This window comes from Mytilus trossulus, chromosome 10, assembly GCF_036588685.1.
Source record: "Mytilus trossulus isolate FHL-02 chromosome 10, PNRI_Mtr1.1.1.hap1, whole genome shotgun sequence".
NCBI lineage: Eukaryota > Metazoa > Mollusca > Bivalvia > Mytilida > Mytilidae > Mytilus > Mytilus trossulus.
Genome location: NC_086382.1, coordinates 33,822,183 through 33,840,653, shown reverse-complemented (window position 1 = coordinate 33,840,653; position 18,471 = coordinate 33,822,183). Strand labels below are relative to the sequence as shown.

The 18,471-nt window shown below is 29.9% G+C and overlaps 1 protein-coding gene across 1 annotated transcript; it reads right to left on the bottom strand.

Annotated features, from left to right (window-relative positions):
* Nucleotides 1-210: 210 nt before the first annotated feature.
* Nucleotides 211-4,143, bottom strand: LOC134686186 (uncharacterized). Its single transcript, XM_063545860.1, has 3 exons — nt 3,090-4,143; nt 823-891; nt 211-467 (listed from the first exon to the last, which is right to left on the bottom strand). Exons 1-3 carry the CDS (start codon nt 3,708-3,710, stop codon nt 309-311), a joined length of 849 nt encoding a protein of 282 aa, XP_063401930.1. The 5' UTR covers nt 3,711-4,143; the 3' UTR covers nt 211-308.
* Between the last annotated feature and the right edge of the window lie 14,328 nt (nt 4,144-18,471).

Genomic DNA, 18,471 nt, shown 5'->3' with positions numbered 1-18,471 from the left:
CGACAATTCGAGAGGGAATGTACATTTAAAAATCTGTTAATATTTTTTTGTTTTTGTATGTTTAATGCACTTAATTTAGATGATGAATAAAAATAGTCGTAGTTTCCCTTCAGCCTACAATTTGCACTTTCTGATATAACCAATTAAAGAAGATAAAATTCAAAACAGCTCACAACCTAAATTATAAAGAACCAACAAAGAGTTCACAGTTTAGTTTGAAAACATTGCTTTGTTATGTACAGGTATGAACCTTACACCATAACCATTAACATAAAAATGTAACTTTATATAAATGTACTGTACGTCATTTATCTATAATCATAAACAATAGTTTGATTTATAACGTTCTTTTTCTGTTCTTTGGATAAATTGGAGTCATTTGATTGCTGTCCTTTCTTTCCCGTAGTACTTTTAATTGTAATCGATTCTAAGTCATCCGTGACTTTATCATATCTATGCCCGTCTACCTGAAATATTGACAAAGTAAATATTAGTTACAATGAATAAAATTCCGATTCCGATGACAATATCATCGTTAAAAGAGACAATTAACAGTGTTTTTAATAAACTTGAATAATATTTTTGACACTTTTCTTTTTGCATTTTTAGATTAATTGTTAATAATTCGAGAAATATTCAATGCCTTTCCGCAAATGTAGATTCATTCTATTAAGACTTTGAAATGCATGGTCACCGATATATGATTCAGGAACTCGTGAAAGAAAATATGTTTTTAGTTTTATTTCAGTAAATTGTTAGTGTTCAATAAATATATCCTGAAACAATCTAAACCATTTATTATCTATAAAACTAAATATATACCATAACTATAGGATTTTCCATAGAGTTGTGTCTGGTATCTGTGACTTTATCATATATATAGCCCTCTTTCTGAAATAATGAAACATCTACGATAAAAAGAAAGATAGTAGAGTGTTATCACTTGACTTGAATTTTATTTTTGACACTTTTGTTTGCGTTTATTAATTAATCATCAGTTAGTTTGTGAAAAATAACCACCATAGGCCAAAAATCTTTAAAGGGATACTACATGTAGCTACGAGATATATAAAAATTATAAAGTATGATTTTACTATTGTTCAGCCATAAATGAAAGTGTAATAGTGACATGATAAATCCCCTTTAGTAGCCAGTATGGTTCAATTTTGTCAAACTAAGGTAAGAATTAGTCACTTGCATGTGATTAATTCGACCTCATTGAATCCGTATTTGTGTGAAATTTAATTCCACCCTTAGCTATAAATGGATATTGCATGAATCGTGCGTGTATGGTTATTTACAGGAAAAAAATGTCAACATTGAAAGGGAAACAAAGGTAAATCATTTGATTGACTGATTTCATTCACAAAACAAATCATTCATTTTCAGATAAAAAAAGATGATTTTCATATATCTATAATACAAAATTAAACAGACTAGAAAAATCCAATTGCAAAAGTTCGCTTTCTATATACCTTCATGTATGTTTAAATCGCTTATATGAACATCGGAGGTCTTCTTTGTTCAACTCGATAGAGAGATAGATGGCGTAAAGACTAAAATTCACACGAAAATAAGTTACTTTTATCGAGCCAATACTATTTTTATTAATTATTTCAGACTGAATAGTTTGGATGAATGATTTAGATGGTTTAAAATCAGATATCGCCCCTCTATTACTAGTATATTAAATGTCGAGTAGAAAGGATGTTCTTTTTTCATTTCTCTGGATTTATGTTTTAGTATTTTTGATCATAAGTTGTTAATAGTTATCAAAAGTACCAGGATTATAATTTTATACGCCAGACGCGCGTTAAGCCTTTGAATGATATCATACAACTTATACACCATAAAGATTAAGTTAAGATTTGCAGTTTTGTAAAACTCATCATGGCAATTTAGATTGAACGAATAAGTTGCAAGTACCAGCTGAATTGCACCTTTTTATTTTCTTTAGTTTTTCGTTTTGTTAAAAAGGCCAAAGTAACTTTGACTTTGAATATCTATATGTTTGTGCATTAAAAAAAAGAGGGACGAAAGATACCAGAGGGACAAATTACGAAAAAAAGTTACTGCATTAGATAAGTCTTCAGAACTGAGGACCCCCCCGAAAAAACAAAAAACAAACAACAAACAAACAAAAAAATAACCACATGTGATCTCAGGGATGCCCCTGAAGGCTGAGAGATCGTGCTCAGCTAGTTGTTTTTTTGCGGAAAGCATATATTAGTTAAAGAGTTGCATTAGCAGATGCGACATTCTAGGAAATGGGACTGGACTGTTGCTACATGTACAGTAGACGGAATAAGTCCGTGCTTATCTGTAACACAGATAAAGACAATAATAGTGCATTAACTTGACATATCAACGCTATAAGGACGAAGCTCAGAAACGGGGAAATCCGAGGCTCTGTTGAGTGTTTTTCCCGTTTCGGGCCGAATCCTTTTATCGTTGATATGTCGAGTCAATGTACTTTTATTGTCCTTATACTGCAATCTAAAAAAAAAATCAAGTGTTGTTAAAAGTGTAAATGTTATTCATTTAATTTAAATATTGGTGAAAATTCCCCTTTAAAAATGCCTCATGAATAAATACCAGTATCAGTCGAAGACATATATACAACGCAATGAAATTTACATTACCCGTTCAAACCTGCAATGGATGAATTCGTTCGAGTATAGGCTAACATATCAGCAATTAGCATTCATTATAATTATTTGTAGGTTTAAAAATATATGTTTATTCAAAAATGTGATCCACGCTTTGCTGTATACATTGGAAACAAGAACCGTTTGAAGGGGTCGTTTGAATATTTAAATATAGTTTCAGCAACTGTTTTTTAAATATTTATGAGGAAAAGTAATATAGGGTCAGTGACTGTTTATGACATAGAAATATATAATCAGCGTATTGACTGCTCAAATAAATGAGTGTAGTATAAATCTCAATAATATAATAAGTTTTGTCATGTTCAAATTCAGAAACGAATTAATTCTTGTTGTTTCATGGTTCTATTAGAATGCTGCTTTTTCATCTCATCTTTATTTGTAATTTAAGGATTATTCCGAAACCTTTAATCGATTTCTTACCTTCAGTTGATATATGATATCACGTCCAAATTCTTCAATCGGTTTTTGCTTTAATTTGTTTGCAGGTTGTCTCAAATCTATATAATGAACGAGTTTACGACTGTCTTTAGGTGACTTTGGGTACAACGAATCATAATCTTTATCGTAATGCACTGTAACATCAATGTTGTCAGATAATTGAGTTCTGGGAGAAGGTGTGTCAGGATAAATATCTACAACGACTTGAATTTTCTTATTTGAAGTTTTTCTCTTTCTATACTGCCCTGGTATAAAGTAATGTGTTGTCATCTGGCAACGAACGTTGCGAGTTGACGAACGTTGAATTACATATTTCTGTGGGTAGTCTCTCTCTGGTGATTCTTCTTTCACCACATACCGAATAGGGTACTCTTTTTTCTGTTTAGGCTTTGATTGTATAACGAATTTTGTCCTCGTCTGACAGCTTACATTGCGCGTTGGCGGATGTTGAAACTCCGATTCAGAGGAGTATTCCGATTCCGATGAGGAGTCTACTTTCTCTATACAAACAATGTCTCGACTGCCCTCGGGAGAATATTGATTACGTGAAGTTTTAATTCTAGTTGACCTTTCATTATGCCTAGATCTCGAACGTTCGGTCATGTTTTATTCCTATGTTTATTTTTTTTTATATCTAGAAAAATATTCACTGTCGATTATTTGATGAACACCTACATGTAAATTGCTAGTTGTATAATTTGTTCAAGTTTTACTTTGCGGTTTATTATTTATTATCCTTTAAAATACGCAAACCACCCAATAGAAAATCCAAATAATTTTACTTTCTATACACATTCGTAGATTATTTACTGCATATATGTCCATCAGTTGGTCGAAGTAACCAGCTTCGAACGGCTAATAGTAAGGTTGATATAGTCTGCCAATTTGTCTACGTCACTCTTAAAACGATATGAATGAATATCTCATTAAACACATTTACCAAATCAAAGCAGTCAGCAATTATTATTTAAATATATTCATAGGAAAACGTCCAATATATAAACTAATATGAAAACAGCTTTACGTCTGAACATTATCGTTGAATCTATGTACATGTAACCCATGGTTAGTTTTCAACAAATTAAAATTTGATCTTTACATTAGATAATTTAATTGCGTGCAATGATCTTTTGAGTCTTATTTTTAAACAATTATCATTTTTTGAAATCCGTATTATAAGGATTATTTTGAAAAACCACAATGTATATTTTATTGTATGAAGTTATATACATATTCTTATAACATAAAGTATACGGAATTATTATCTTTTAAATACTATTATATTACATACAAAAAAAAGACATGGAAATACAAAAGATTTCGCAATATTAAAAAAGAAAACTACTTTTCTTAATTTTTTATATAATCATACTTGCATAACCAATTACGCTTTCTTCAAAATACCAGGGTTAACTATATTGTATTGATATGTTCTATTTGATATAAAAACCGAAATGATTTTGTTATCAAATTAATTAGAATCACAAACTTAAATGACTAGGATTGCAGTTTTCTTGCCGAAAGTCGGTGATTCTGTTGTCTTCCTCCCCCAATACCAAATGTCAAAGCATGAATTCGGGCTCTTAACAGCAATCCATCAATACAACATTTTTCAATCATAATAATATATAGATAAATACTGATAACATATATCTATATTTTATTTTATTTTATGTATTCTTCTGATTTTTATTTTTTATATATATTTTTCATATAAGAAGGTAAAATAAAAGATATATCGTATTTTGTCTATGCACTTTTACCTGAACGACTATGTAACGACATAGTGGTATCGAGCTATGCTCACCGTCACTTGGTTCATTCGACAGAAAAGCTGATGCTAAAGAAAGCCAGTTTTGATTCTCAACATGTCAAATATGCAGCACCGTGGTGACAGAATTGTGACATAAACAGATGGTTTCTATTGAAGCAGTACCAAGCTGTCTGCTCGTCAACGCAAAATTTCAACAACTCTCGATGAGTCAATAGATAGCACCCATTCTCCTCTATCTAACATGTCCTAATTGTAAATCGTCGGTACAGATTTTTAATGTTCCAAGTTTTACAAAACCTCTATATGTTGATAACATAGCAAAGGTAAGTCCGTGTTGTTTTTATAAGAACAAATTAATCGACAATTTAATGAGAAATATGTTTTTTATATAATGTCATTGATATTTGGTACTTTTTTTTGTTCAAAGTTAAAAAAAAAAAAAAAAAAAAATATTGGCATTTGTGATTAAATTATGAAACTAGAAATATGATTTAAAAGGTATAGTCTGTAACGTATCTTCACTGTAGAAACCAGAGGTGGACTCGTTGGGTTTAAATGAATTTAACAAAAAATCATTGCCATATATTGTATTACGATTAGGTCTCAATATTCGACATTTCAGACTTCTTGTACATTTTTGTAATTTAATTTGAAAACACAACACTATACCATGTCATGTGCCTTAATGATACGATGATGGTCATTATGCTAACAAAAGTGTCACAAAACGTATAGACTACTTTATCCCTTAAAATTTTTACAGTTACAGTTGAAAACAAAAATTAACTGCAAAAGATATGATTTCAGCTTTTCAATTATGAATTTTTCATTTCTATGTATCAACATTGTAGCAGCGCCTGCATACGAAGTATATATCTCCAAATTGATACAATATTACCTGGCTTGTATTTCTATCTTGACTTTCTTAATTGAGGAATGATGCTTACTCACAACGAAGCTATGAAACTAAGAGATCATTATCCAAATGCTAACGTTGAAATCATCATTTCGTAAATTTTACGGACTCCATCACGAGTTTGATAACCGTTATGGAAGCTCCGTTTAAAAATTCCAACCCTTTCCCGTTTCACGAATGTTTCATTCGGAATAAGACTATTAAAACCATTATGTGATAATATGAACAATACGACGGTTGCCACCTGTGGAGCAGGATCTGCTTACCTCTTCGATGCACATGATATTACCTCTAGCATTTGGTTGGGTTCGTGTTGCTTAGTCTTTAGTTTTTTATAATGTGTTTTGCATGTTTTTTGTACTATTATTTGTTTGTTTGTCTTTTTCTTTTTAGCCATAGAGTTGTCAGTTTATTTACGATCTATGCGTTTGACTGTTCCTTTGGTATCTTTCGCCCTTCTTTTACAATGTTGAAGTGTTGGTAGTTTTATTGCATAATCTTTTTTTTATGTCAGTGTTGATCGTATTAAGTCAATTGACTCAACAACTGTAAGATTTATTTGCTTTTTTTCAATTTCGATTGTCATACAGTTTTCAAGTACTAGTAGTAACAATATGTATTGATATTTGTTAAAAGTAAACACATCAAACAAGATAATAGCTAATTGCAAGTTTTTAAGTTTAAATTTTTTATAAGCGTTTCAGTAATGAATTTTACGACTTGAAATCCTTTTTCTTTTAATTCAAGTCAGTTGTGTATAGCTTTCTGTGTCCTTCTTTTTCGAATTGAATTCCGTGGCTGAACTTTATTTTTCTAATGATGTTATAAATTGTATATTATTTATATAAAATATGTTTTTTTTTATTTCCTTATACTGATTGTAAACAAAAGTAAAATCACCAAAAACACTGAACTCCGGGGAAAATTCAAAACGGAAAGTCCCTAGTCAAATGGCAAAATCAAAAGCGCAAATATCTCAAATTATAATTCGAAAGGGTCAGTTGATACCTTCTTTTGGTTTTAATCGAATTGAAAATAGCCGGAAGTGACAATTTTAGATTATGTCTATTCAATTTGCAAATTGTAATCATAACCCTGTAGATCAGGCGAGATATACAACTTTCAAAAATGTCTTTTATTTTTTGATATGGTACTTATTGTTAAAAATCGAATTTGCATCTTTACATCTATCTTAATACTGGATTAATAGCGAGTCTTCAGTACTGGAGTATTTCTGATGACAATCCGAATAATCGATTTCTGATTATCATCAACATTTTCGTTTAAAAAAATTGAATAGTGTTGTTCAATATATATTTTTCGATACAATTTAACAAATCTATCATTAGCTATACCATCTAAAGCAATTGATTAATGTTGACATCATATATTCCAGAAGAATAGGGATGTATATAATTCATCCTTTTTATTTCCGAACATGCGAATAATCAATTAATCGTTTTAACAGGTAACATACCAAGACGGTTTTTTGGACAATATACAAATTTGATAACAAGTTTCTTTATCATTATGTATACATGGTATACGTGCTTCCAAAGGTATGCATTACGTTGTTTTGAATGAATTCTTTTGAAACGCGACAAATGACAAATTTTATTTGAAAAAAACAGATTTATAGATTGTTAAGTTGTTTAAATGCGTATATAAGAACATCTGTGTATTATAACAATTGATATATAATTTTTAAAAGTTATGCATTATGTTTATAAGTTTTAAAAGTTATGCATTATGTTTGTTAAATACCACTTCATTTAACATAACTGGAATATGTAGGAATAATATTTCAATGAAAGAAAGTATCAACAAAATGAGCAGAAAACTCGTGATTTTATTGATGATGAAAATATAGTAAATACAGGAAGCTAACATCTTTTGAAACTTATGAAAACAATTAAAATCAACATACAAAAATGGATTCAGATTGGTCTCTTACAAATATATTCTCTCCTCAAACAAATGTTGACTTAAACACTACTAATCAAAACTGAATCTGTAAGAAAGTAATTGAAGTCAGAACCCTATTGTTCAGCAGTTGTCGTTTAATGACGAGGTTCATAAGTTTTTCAATACATTAGATCGTTGGATTTCCTATTTAAATGTATATACACTAGCTATTTAAAGGACACTTAATATCGTGCTGTTAAATGTCAGCAAATGCTGCGTGTTGAAAATCTTACTTTGATCTATAAGAGTTTACTTTTTACAAATTGTGACTCCTTAAACATGTTTTCATATCTATGTAACAAATTTCAAAACATGTTATTAATTCCATGTGTCCATATTGTATTTTTGTAGACAATGTCCTACAGTCACAGTCATTAATGCTCACACAAGTGGTCCGAGACCACCATTGTCGTCCCCTGATTTTCGTTGTTCACAAATATAGTCCCTAGTGTTGACAGTGGGTTACTTGCCATTAATTTGTATACCCCTTCCAAATTTATTTCTCCATGTTCAATGCCTCAAATTGCAAGTAGGGGGATGAAATTACACTGTAAAAAAATTTGGGTCCAGAATTTTAAAGGAAAGTAGTGATTTGGTCCAGCTGAAAAAGGTTGAAAATGAGCACTTCGGAAGCTGTCAAAAGATTTCAAGACGCCCTAAACATAAAATTGTCCATATTTTGAGTTAGAGGCGATGAAGTTTTCTATAAATTTGATATGATTTGTCCCAAAAGTAGTACAACACACTGTAAAAGTTTCTTTGAGAAAGCGCAGGTGGGATTTTTTTTATTTTCATTTATGTTCTAAAAGAAATGCACTACGAATTAATTGTGTTCTCGGACCTAAGAGGTGAAATCTGTAAATATAGAAATTGTACTCTGGCAACTTCCCTAAATGATTTGATGGTGTCAACTTGTCAAATAGCATGAAACTAAAGGATTTAAACTTTTATTTTATAGAATTTCTGCAAAAATGACCAATTTTGGCATTTTATGGTCAAAATAGGCATTTTATAACTTTTCCAATATTGATGCATAAATGGCATACTGACTTTCTATCTGACAGGTTTTTATGTGTCAATATTTGTGTTTCTATTCCTTTATCTGCTTCTTTTACTTATTTATGAACTCTGAATCTACAGAAAAGAAGTTTATCTCAGATAAAATGTGCAAAGTGTGTTGTATAAATGACCCTTGTCTAACGCCTTGTTTGGATGAAGTCAATAGTGGGGAGCTTGGTATATAAAATTTGATGTCCATATAAGAGACCTCACTAAATTTGTATCAAATGCACTTTACAATGTCTATTGTACCTGTTCCATTTCACATAATATATTTCTTTTCTTCTGTAGGATAGCAAGTGGTTTAAATATAAGACTGTTGAGAATGAATTGCATGCAAGTTTTTCCCTAAAAAGGCAAAAATCTTTGTTTCAGCCCATACTGCTTGTAAGAAAAGTTAATTGTAAGAGTCTTTTTGTGCTCAGATTTGTTGTATCATGTCACATGAGTATAGAAATGATAAAAAAGACACAAATTTTTATTTTTTATAGCCTCAATATGCATTTTTTAATGTAAATATGTGGCACGGCCTAAATTGACCCTAAATTTTTTCCAGTCTTACTTGGCCTAAGACCCTTTTAAACTAATATGATATGTTATTTGTAACTTTTCTTTCCATTTAAAGTACTTTAAATACATATGTAAGGATTATTTATAACCAAAAAGCTTCACAAATTTAAAATTGCTGGAAAATATTACATCTTTATGTAAGGCCCCCCTTCATTGAAAAACCTAAATTTTTAGGCGCGGGCTCATATAAATTTGACTTTTGAATAATTATGCCAAGTCTGATAAATCAAATGAGTACTCTATTGCTTTTAGTACATGATAAGTTATATATGAAGGCATTTAAAAAGATTTTTTTTGCAATATTTTAATTTTTAAAGCCCCAAATGTTGATAGTTGAAATTTTTCAATTTTAACGTCAAAATTTTACACGCAAAGATGAGTATAGAACTTAACTTAATGTCTATAATATACATCCTATTGTCATGAAACTTTGTAAGCAGTGTTATAATACATTAAACTTTGTTCATACCAAGTTTTTTTAAGATTTGTCAACTCTTTCTACCCTATTAGGTGAAATCTGTAAATATAGAAATTGTACTCTGGCAACTTCCCTAAATGATTTGATGGTGTCAACTTGTCAAATAGCATGAAACTAAAGGATTTAAACTTTTATTTTATAGAATTTCTGCAAAAATGACCAATTTTGGCATTTTATGGTCAAAATAGGCATTTTATAACTTTTCCAATATTGATGCATAAATGGCATACTGACTTTCTATCTGACAGGTTTTTATGTGTCAATATTTGTGTTTCTATTCCTTTATCTGCTTCTTTTACTTATTTATGAACTCTGAATCTACAGAAAAGAAGTTTATCTCAGATAAAATGTGCAAAGTGTGTTGTATAAATGACCCTTGTCTAACGCCTTGTTTGGATGAAGTCAATAGTGGGGAGCTTGGTATATAAAATTTGATGTCCATATAAGAGACCTCACTAAATTTGTATCAAATGCACTTTACAATGTCTATTGTACCTGTTCCATTTCACATAATATATTTCTTTTCTTCTGTAGGATAGCAAGTGGTTTAAATATAAGACTGTTGAGAATGAATTGCATGCAAGTTTTTCCCTAAAAAGGCAAAAATCTTTGTTTCAGCCCATACTGCTTGTAAGAAAAGTTAATTGTAAGAGTCTTTTTGTGCTCAGATTTGTTGTATCATGTCACATGAGTATAGAAATGATAAAAAAGACACAAATTTTTATTTTTTATAGCCTCAATATGCATTTTTTAATGTAAATATGTGGCACGGCCTAAATTGACCCTAAATTTTTTCCAGTCTTACTTGGCCTAAGACCCTTTTAAACTAATATGATATGTTATTTGTAACTTTTCTTTCCATTTAAAGTACTTTAAATACATATGTAAGGATTATTTATAACCAAAAAGCTTCACAAATTTAAAATTGCTGGAAAATATTACATCTTTATGTAAGGCCCCCCTTCATTGAAAAACCTAAATTTTTAGGCGCGGGCTCATATAAATTTGACTTTTGAATAATTATGCCAAGTCTGATAAATCAAATGAGTACTCTATTGCTTTTAGTACATGATAAGTTATATATGAAGGCATTTAAAAAGATTTTTTTTGCAATATTTTAATTTTTAAAGCCCCAAATGTTGATAGTTGAAATTTTTCAATTTTAACGTCAAAATTTTACACGCAAAGATGAGTATAGAACTTAACTTAATGTCTATAATATACATCCTATTGTCATGAAACTTTGTAAGCAGTGTTATAATACATTAAACTTTGTTCATACCAAGTTTTTTTAAGATTTGTCAACTCTTTCTACCCTATTAGGTGAAATCTGTAAATATAGAAATTGTACTCTGGCAACTTCCCTAAATGATTTGATGGTGTCAACTTGTCAAATAGCATGAAACTAAAGGATTTAAACTTTTATTTTATAGAATTTCTGCAAAAATGACCAATTTTGGCATTTTATGGTCAAAATAGGCATTTTATAACTTTTCCAATATTGATGCATAAATGGCATACTGACTTTCTATCTGACAGGTTTTTATGTGTCAATATTGGTGTTTCTATTCCTTTATCTGCTTCTTTTACTTATTTATGAACTCTGAATCTACAGAAAAGAAGTTTATCTCAGATAAAATGTGCAAAGTGTGTTGTATAAATGACCCTTGTCTAACGCCTTGTTTGGATGAAGTCAATAGTGGGGAGCTTGGTATATAAAATTTGATGTCCATATAAGAGACCTCACTAAATTTGTATCAAATGCACTTTACAATGTCTATTGTACCTGTTCCATTTCACATAATATATTTCTTTTCTTCTGTAGGATAGCAAGTGGTTTAAATATAAGACTGTTGAGAATGAATTGCATGCAAGTTTTTCCCTAAAAAGGCAAAAATCTTTGTTTCAGCCCATACTGCTTGTAAGAAAAGTTAATTGTAAGAGTCTTTTTGTGCTCAGATTTGTTGTATCATGTCACATGAGTATAGAAATGATAAAAAAGACACAAATTTTTATTTTTTATAGCCTCAATATGCATTTTTTAATGTAAATATGTGGCACGGCCTAAATTGACCCTAAATTTTTTCCAGTCTTACTTGGCCTAAGACCCTTTTAAACTAATATGATATGTTATTTGTAACTTTTCTTTCCATTTAAAGTACTTTAAATACATATGTAAGGATTATTTATAACCAAAAAGCTTCACAAATTTAAAATTGCTGGAAAATATTACATCTTTATGTAAGGCCCCCCTTCATTGAAAAACCTAAATTTTTAGGCGCGGGCTCATATAAATTTGACTTTTGAATAATTATGCCAAGTCTGATAAATCAAATGAGTACTCTATTGCTTTTAGTACATGATAAGTTATATATGAAGGCATTTAAAAAGATTTTTTTTGCAATATTTTAATTTTTAAAGCCCCAAATGTTGATAGTTGAAATTTTTCAATTTTAACGTCAAAATTTTACACGCAAAGATGAGTATAGAACTTAACTTAATGTCTATAATATACATCCTATTGTCATGAAACTTTGTAAGCAGTGTTATAATACATTAAACTTTGTTCATACCAAGTTTTTTTAAGATTTGTCAACTCTTTCTACCCTATTAGGTCCGAGACCACCATTGTCGTCCCCTGATTTTCGTTGTTCACAAATATAGTCCCTAGTGTTGACAGTGGGTTACTTGCCATTAATTTGTATACCCCTTCCAAATTTATTTCTCCATGTTCAATGCCTCAAATTGCAAGTAGGGGGATGAAATTACACTGTAAAAAAATTTGGGTCCAGAATTTTAAAGGAAAGTAGTGATTTGGTCCAGCTGAAAAAGGTTGAAAATGAGCACTTCGGAAGCTGTCAAAAGATTTCAAGACGCCCTAAACATAAAATTGTCCATATTTTGAGTTAGAGGCGATGAAGTTTTCTATAAATTTGATATGATTTGTCCCAAAAGTAGTACAACACACTGTAAAAGTTTCTTTGAGAAAGCGCAGGTGGGATTTTTTTTATTTTCATTTATGTTCTAAAAGAAATGCACTACGAATTAATTGTGTTCTCGGACCTAAGAGGTGAAATCTGTAAATATAGAAATTGTACTCTGGCAACTTCCCTAAATGATTTGATGGTGTCAACTTGTCAAATAGCATGAAACTAAAGGATTTAAACTTTTATTTTATAGAATTTCTGCAAAAATGACCAATTTTGGCATTTTATGGTCAAAATAGGCATTTTATAACTTTTCCAATATTGATGCATAAATGGCATACTGACTTTCTATCTGACAGGTTTTTATGTGTCAATATTTGTGTTTCTATTCCTTTATCTGCTTCTTTTACTTATTTATGAACTCTGAATCTACAGAAAAGAAGTTTATCTCAGATAAAATGTGCAAAGTGTGTTGTATAAATGACCCTTGTCTAACGCCTTGTTTGGATGAAGTCAATAGTGGGGAGCTTGGTATATAAAATTTGATGTCCATATAAGAGACCTCACTAAATTTGTATCAAATGCACTTTACAATGTCTATTGTACCTGTTCCATTTCACATAATATATTTCTTTTCTTCTGTAGGATAGCAAGTGGTTTAAATATAAGACTGTTGAGAATGAATTGCATGCAAGTTTTTCCCTAAAAAGGCAAAAATCTTTGTTTCAGCCCATACTGCTTGTAAGAAAAGTTAATTGTAAGAGTCTTTTTGTGCTCAGATTTGTTGTATCATGTCACATGAGTATAGAAATGATAAAAAAGACACAAATTTTTATTTTTTATAGCCTCAATATGCATTTTTTAATGTAAATATGTGGCACGGCCTAAATTGACCCTAAATTTTTTCCAGTCTTACTTGGCCTAAGACCCTTTTAAACTAATATGATATGTTATTTGTAACTTTTCTTTCCATTTAAAGTACTTTAAATACATATGTAAGGATTATTTATAACCAAAAAGCTTCACAAATTTAAAATTGCTGGAAAATATTACATCTTTATGTAAGGCCCCCCTTCATTGAAAAACCTAAATTTTTAGGCGCGGGCTCATATAAATTTGACTTTTGAATAATTATGCCAAGTCTGATAAATCAAATGAGTACTCTATTGCTTTTAGTACATGATAAGTTATATATGAAGGCATTTAAAAAGATTTTTTTTGCAATATTTTAATTTTTAAAGCCCCAAATGTTGATAGTTGAAATTTTTCAATTTTAACGTCAAAATTTTACACGCAAAGATGAGTATAGAACTTAACTTAATGTCTATAATATACATCCTATTGTCATGAAACTTTGTAAGCAGTGTTATAATACATTAAACTTTGTTCATACCAAGTTTTTTTAAGATTTGTCAACTCTTTCTACCCTATTAGGTGAAATCTGTAAATATAGAAATTGTACTCTGGCAACTTCCCTAAATGATTTGATGGTGTCAACTTGTCAAATAGCATGAAACTAAAGGATTTAAACTTTTATTTTATAGAATTTCTGCAAAAATGACCAATTTTGGCATTTTATGGTCAAAATAGGCATTTTATAACTTTTCCAATATTGATGCATAAATGGCATACTGACTTTCTATCTGACAGGTTTTTATGTGTCAATATTGGTGTTTCTATTCCTTTATCTGCTTCTTTTACTTATTTATGAACTCTGAATCTACAGAAAAGAAGTTTATCTCAGATAAAATGTGCAAAGTGTGTTGTATAAATGACCCTTGTCTAACGCCTTGTTTGGATGAAGTCAATAGTGGGGAGCTTGGTATATAAAATTTGATGTCCATATAAGAGACCTCACTAAATTTGTATCAAATGCACTTTACAATGTCTATTGTACCTGTTCCATTTCACATAATATATTTCTTTTCTTCTGTAGGATAGCAAGTGGTTTAAATATAAGACTGTTGAGAATGAATTGCATGCAAGTTTTTCCCTAAAAAGGCAAAAATCTTTGTTTCAGCCCATACTGCTTGTAAGAAAAGTTAATTGTAAGAGTCTTTTTGTGCTCAGATTTGTTGTATCATGTCACATGAGTATAGAAATGATAAAAAAGACACAAATTTTTATTTTTTATAGCCTCAATATGCATTTTTTAATGTAAATATGTGGCACGGCCTAAATTGACCCTAAATTTTTTCCAGTCTTACTTGGCCTAAGACCCTTTTAAACTAATATGATATGTTATTTGTAACTTTTCTTTCCATTTAAAGTACTTTAAATACATATGTAAGGATTATTTATAACCAAAAAGCTTCACAAATTTAAAATTGCTGGAAAATATTACATCTTTATGTAAGGCCCCCCTTCATTGAAAAACCTAAATTTTTAGGCGCGGGCTCATATAAATTTGACTTTTGAATAATTATGCCAAGTCTGATAAATCAAATGAGTACTCTATTGCTTTTAGTACATGATAAGTTATATATGAAGGCATTTAAAAAGATTTTTTTTGCAATATTTTAATTTTTAAAGCCCCAAATGTTGATAGTTGAAATTTTTCAATTTTAACGTCAAAATTTTACACGCAAAGATGAGTATAGAACTTAACTTAATGTCTATAATATACATCCTATTGTCATGAAACTTTGTAAGCAGTGTTATAATACATTAAACTTTGTTCATACCAAGTTTTTTTAAGATTTGTCAACTCTTTCTACCCTATTAGGTGAAATCTGTAAATATAGAAATTGTACTCTGGCAACTTCCCTAAATGATTTGATGGTGTCAACTTGTCAAATAGCATGAAACTAAAGGATTTAAACTTTTATTTTATAGAATTTCTGCAAAAATGACCAATTTTGGCATTTTATGGTCAAAATAGGCATTTTATAACTTTTCCAATATTGATGCATAAATGGCATACTGACTTTCTATCTGACAGGTTTTTATGTGTCAATATTGGTGTTTCTATTCCTTTATCTGCTTCTTTTACTTATTTATGAACTCTGAATCTACAGAAAAGAAGTTTATCTCAGATAAAATGTGCAAAGTGTGTTGTATAAATGACCCTTGTCTAACGCCTTGTTTGGATGAAGTCAATAGTGGGGAGCTTGGTATATAAAATTTGATGTCCATATAAGAGACCTCACTAAATTTGTATCAAATGCACTTTACAATGTCTATTGTACCTGTTCCATTTCACATAATATATTTCTTTTCTTCTGTAGGATAGCAAGTGGTTTAAATATAAGACTGTTGAGAATGAATTGCATGCAAGTTTTTCCCTAAAAAGGCAAAAATCTTTGTTTCAGCCCATACTGCTTGTAAGAAAAGTTAATTGTAAGAGTCTTTTTGTGCTCAGATTTGTTGTATCATGTCACATGAGTATAGAAATGATAAAAAAGACACAAATTTTTATTTTTTATAGCCTCAATATGCATTTTTTAATGTAAATATGTGGCACGGCCTAAATTGACCCTAAATTTTTTCCAGTCTTACTTGGCCTAAGACCCTTTTAAACTAATATGATATGTTATTTGTAACTTTTCTTTCCATTTAAAGTACTTTAAATACATATGTAAGGATTATTTATAACCAAAAAGCTTCACAAATTTAAAATTGCTGGAAAATATTACATCTTTATGTAAGGCCCCCCTTCATTGAAAAACCTAAATTTTTAGGCGCGGGCTCATATAAATTTGACTTTTGAATAATTATGCCAAGTCTGATAAATCAAATGAGTACTCTATTGCTTTTAGTACATGATAAGTTATATATGAAGGCATTTAAAAAGATTTTTTTTGCAATATTTTAATTTTTAAAGCCCCAAATGTTGATAGTTGAAATTTTTCAATTTTAACGTCAAAATTTTACACGCAAAGATGAGTATAGAACTTAACTTAATGTCTATAATATACATCCTATTGTCATGAAACTTTGTAAGCAGTGTTATAATACATTAAACTTTGTTCATACCAAGTTTTTTTAAGATTTGTCAACTCTTTCTACCCTATTAGGTGAAATCTGTAAATATAGAAATTGTACTCTGGCAACTTCCCTAAATGATTTGATGGTGTCAACTTGTCAAATAGCATGAAACTAAAGGATTTAAACTTTTATTTTATAGAATTTCTGCAAAAATGACCAATTTTGGCATTTTATGGTCAAAATAGGCATTTTATAACTTTTCCAATATTGATGCATAAATGGCATACTGACTTTCTATCTGACAGGTTTTTATGTGTCAATATTGGTGTTTCTATTCCTTTATCTGCTTCTTTTACTTATTTATGAACTCTGAATCTACAGAAAAGAAGTTTATCTCAGATAAAATGTGCAAAGTGTGTTGTATAAATGACCCTTGTCTAACGCCTTGTTTGGATGAAGTCAATAGTGGGGAGCTTGGTATATAAAATTTGATGTCCATATAAGAGACCTCACTAAATTTGTATCAAATGCACTTTACAATGTCTATTGTACCTGTTCCATTTCACATAATATATTTCTTTTCTTCTGTAGGATAGCAAGTGGTTTAAATATAAGACTGTTGAGAATGAATTGCATGCAAGTTTTTCCCTAAAAAGGCAAAAATCTTTGTTTCAGCCCATACTGCTTGTAAGAAAAGTTAATTGTAAGAGTCTTTTTGTGCTCAGATTTGTTGTATCATGTCACATGAGTATAGAAATGATAAAAAAGACACAAATTTTTATTTTTTATAGCCTCAATATGCATTTTTTAATGTAAATATGTGGCACGGCCTAAATTGACCCTAAATTTTTTCCAGTCTTACTTGGCCTAAGACCCTTTTAAACTAATATGATATGTTATTTGTAACTTTTCTTTCCATTTAAAGTACTTTAAATACATATGTAAGGATTATTTATAACCAAAAAGCTTCACAAATTTAAAATTGCTGGAAAATATTACATCTTTATGTAAGGCCCCCCTTCATTGAAAAACCTAAATTTTTAGGCGCGGGCTCATATAAATTTGACTTTTGAATAATTATGCCAAGTCTGATAAATCAAATGAGTACTCTATTGCTTTTAGTACATGATAAGTTATATATGAAGGCATTTAAAAAGATTTTTTTTGCAATATTTTAATTTTTAAAGCCCCAAATGTTGATAGTTGAAATTTTTCAATTTTAACGTCAAAATTTTACACGCAAAGATGAGTATAGAACTTAACTTAATGTCTATAATATACATCCTATTGTCATGAAACTTTGTAAGCAGTGTTATAATACATTAAACTTTGTTCATACCAAGTTTTTTTAAGATTTGTCAACTCTTTCTACCCTATTAGGTGAAATCTGTAAATATAGAAATTGTACTCTGGCAACTTCCCTAAATGATTTGATGGTGTCAACTTGTCAAATAGCATGAAACTAAAGGATTTAAACTTTTATTTTATAGAATTTCTGCAAAAATGACCAATTTTGGCATTTTATGGTCAAAATAGGCATTTTATAACTTTTCCAATATTGATGCATAAATGGCATACTGACTTTCTATCTGACAGGTTTTTATGTGTCAATATTGGTGTTTCTATTCCTTTATCTGCTTCTTTTACTTATTTATGAACTCTGAATCTACAGAAAAGAAGTTTATCTCAGATAAAATGTGCAAAGTGTGTTGTATAAATGACCCTTGTCTAACGCCTTGTTTGGATGA

What these genes read in the sequence shown, in the direction of transcription:
- LOC134686186 (XM_063545860.1), bottom strand. Translation starts at nt 3,710, where the DNA reads ATGACCGAACGTTCGAGATCTAGGCATAATGAAAGGTCAACTAGAATT. An exon ending in ATATCATATATCAACTGAAG is followed by an intron (nt 892 to 3,089) that starts GTAAGAAATCGA and finishes TCATTATTTCAG; the next exon opens with AAAGAGGGCTATATATATGA. An exon ending in TGGAAAATCCTATAGTTATG is followed by an intron (nt 468 to 822) that starts GTATATATTTAG and finishes TCAATATTTCAG; the next exon opens with GTAGACGGGCATAGATATGA.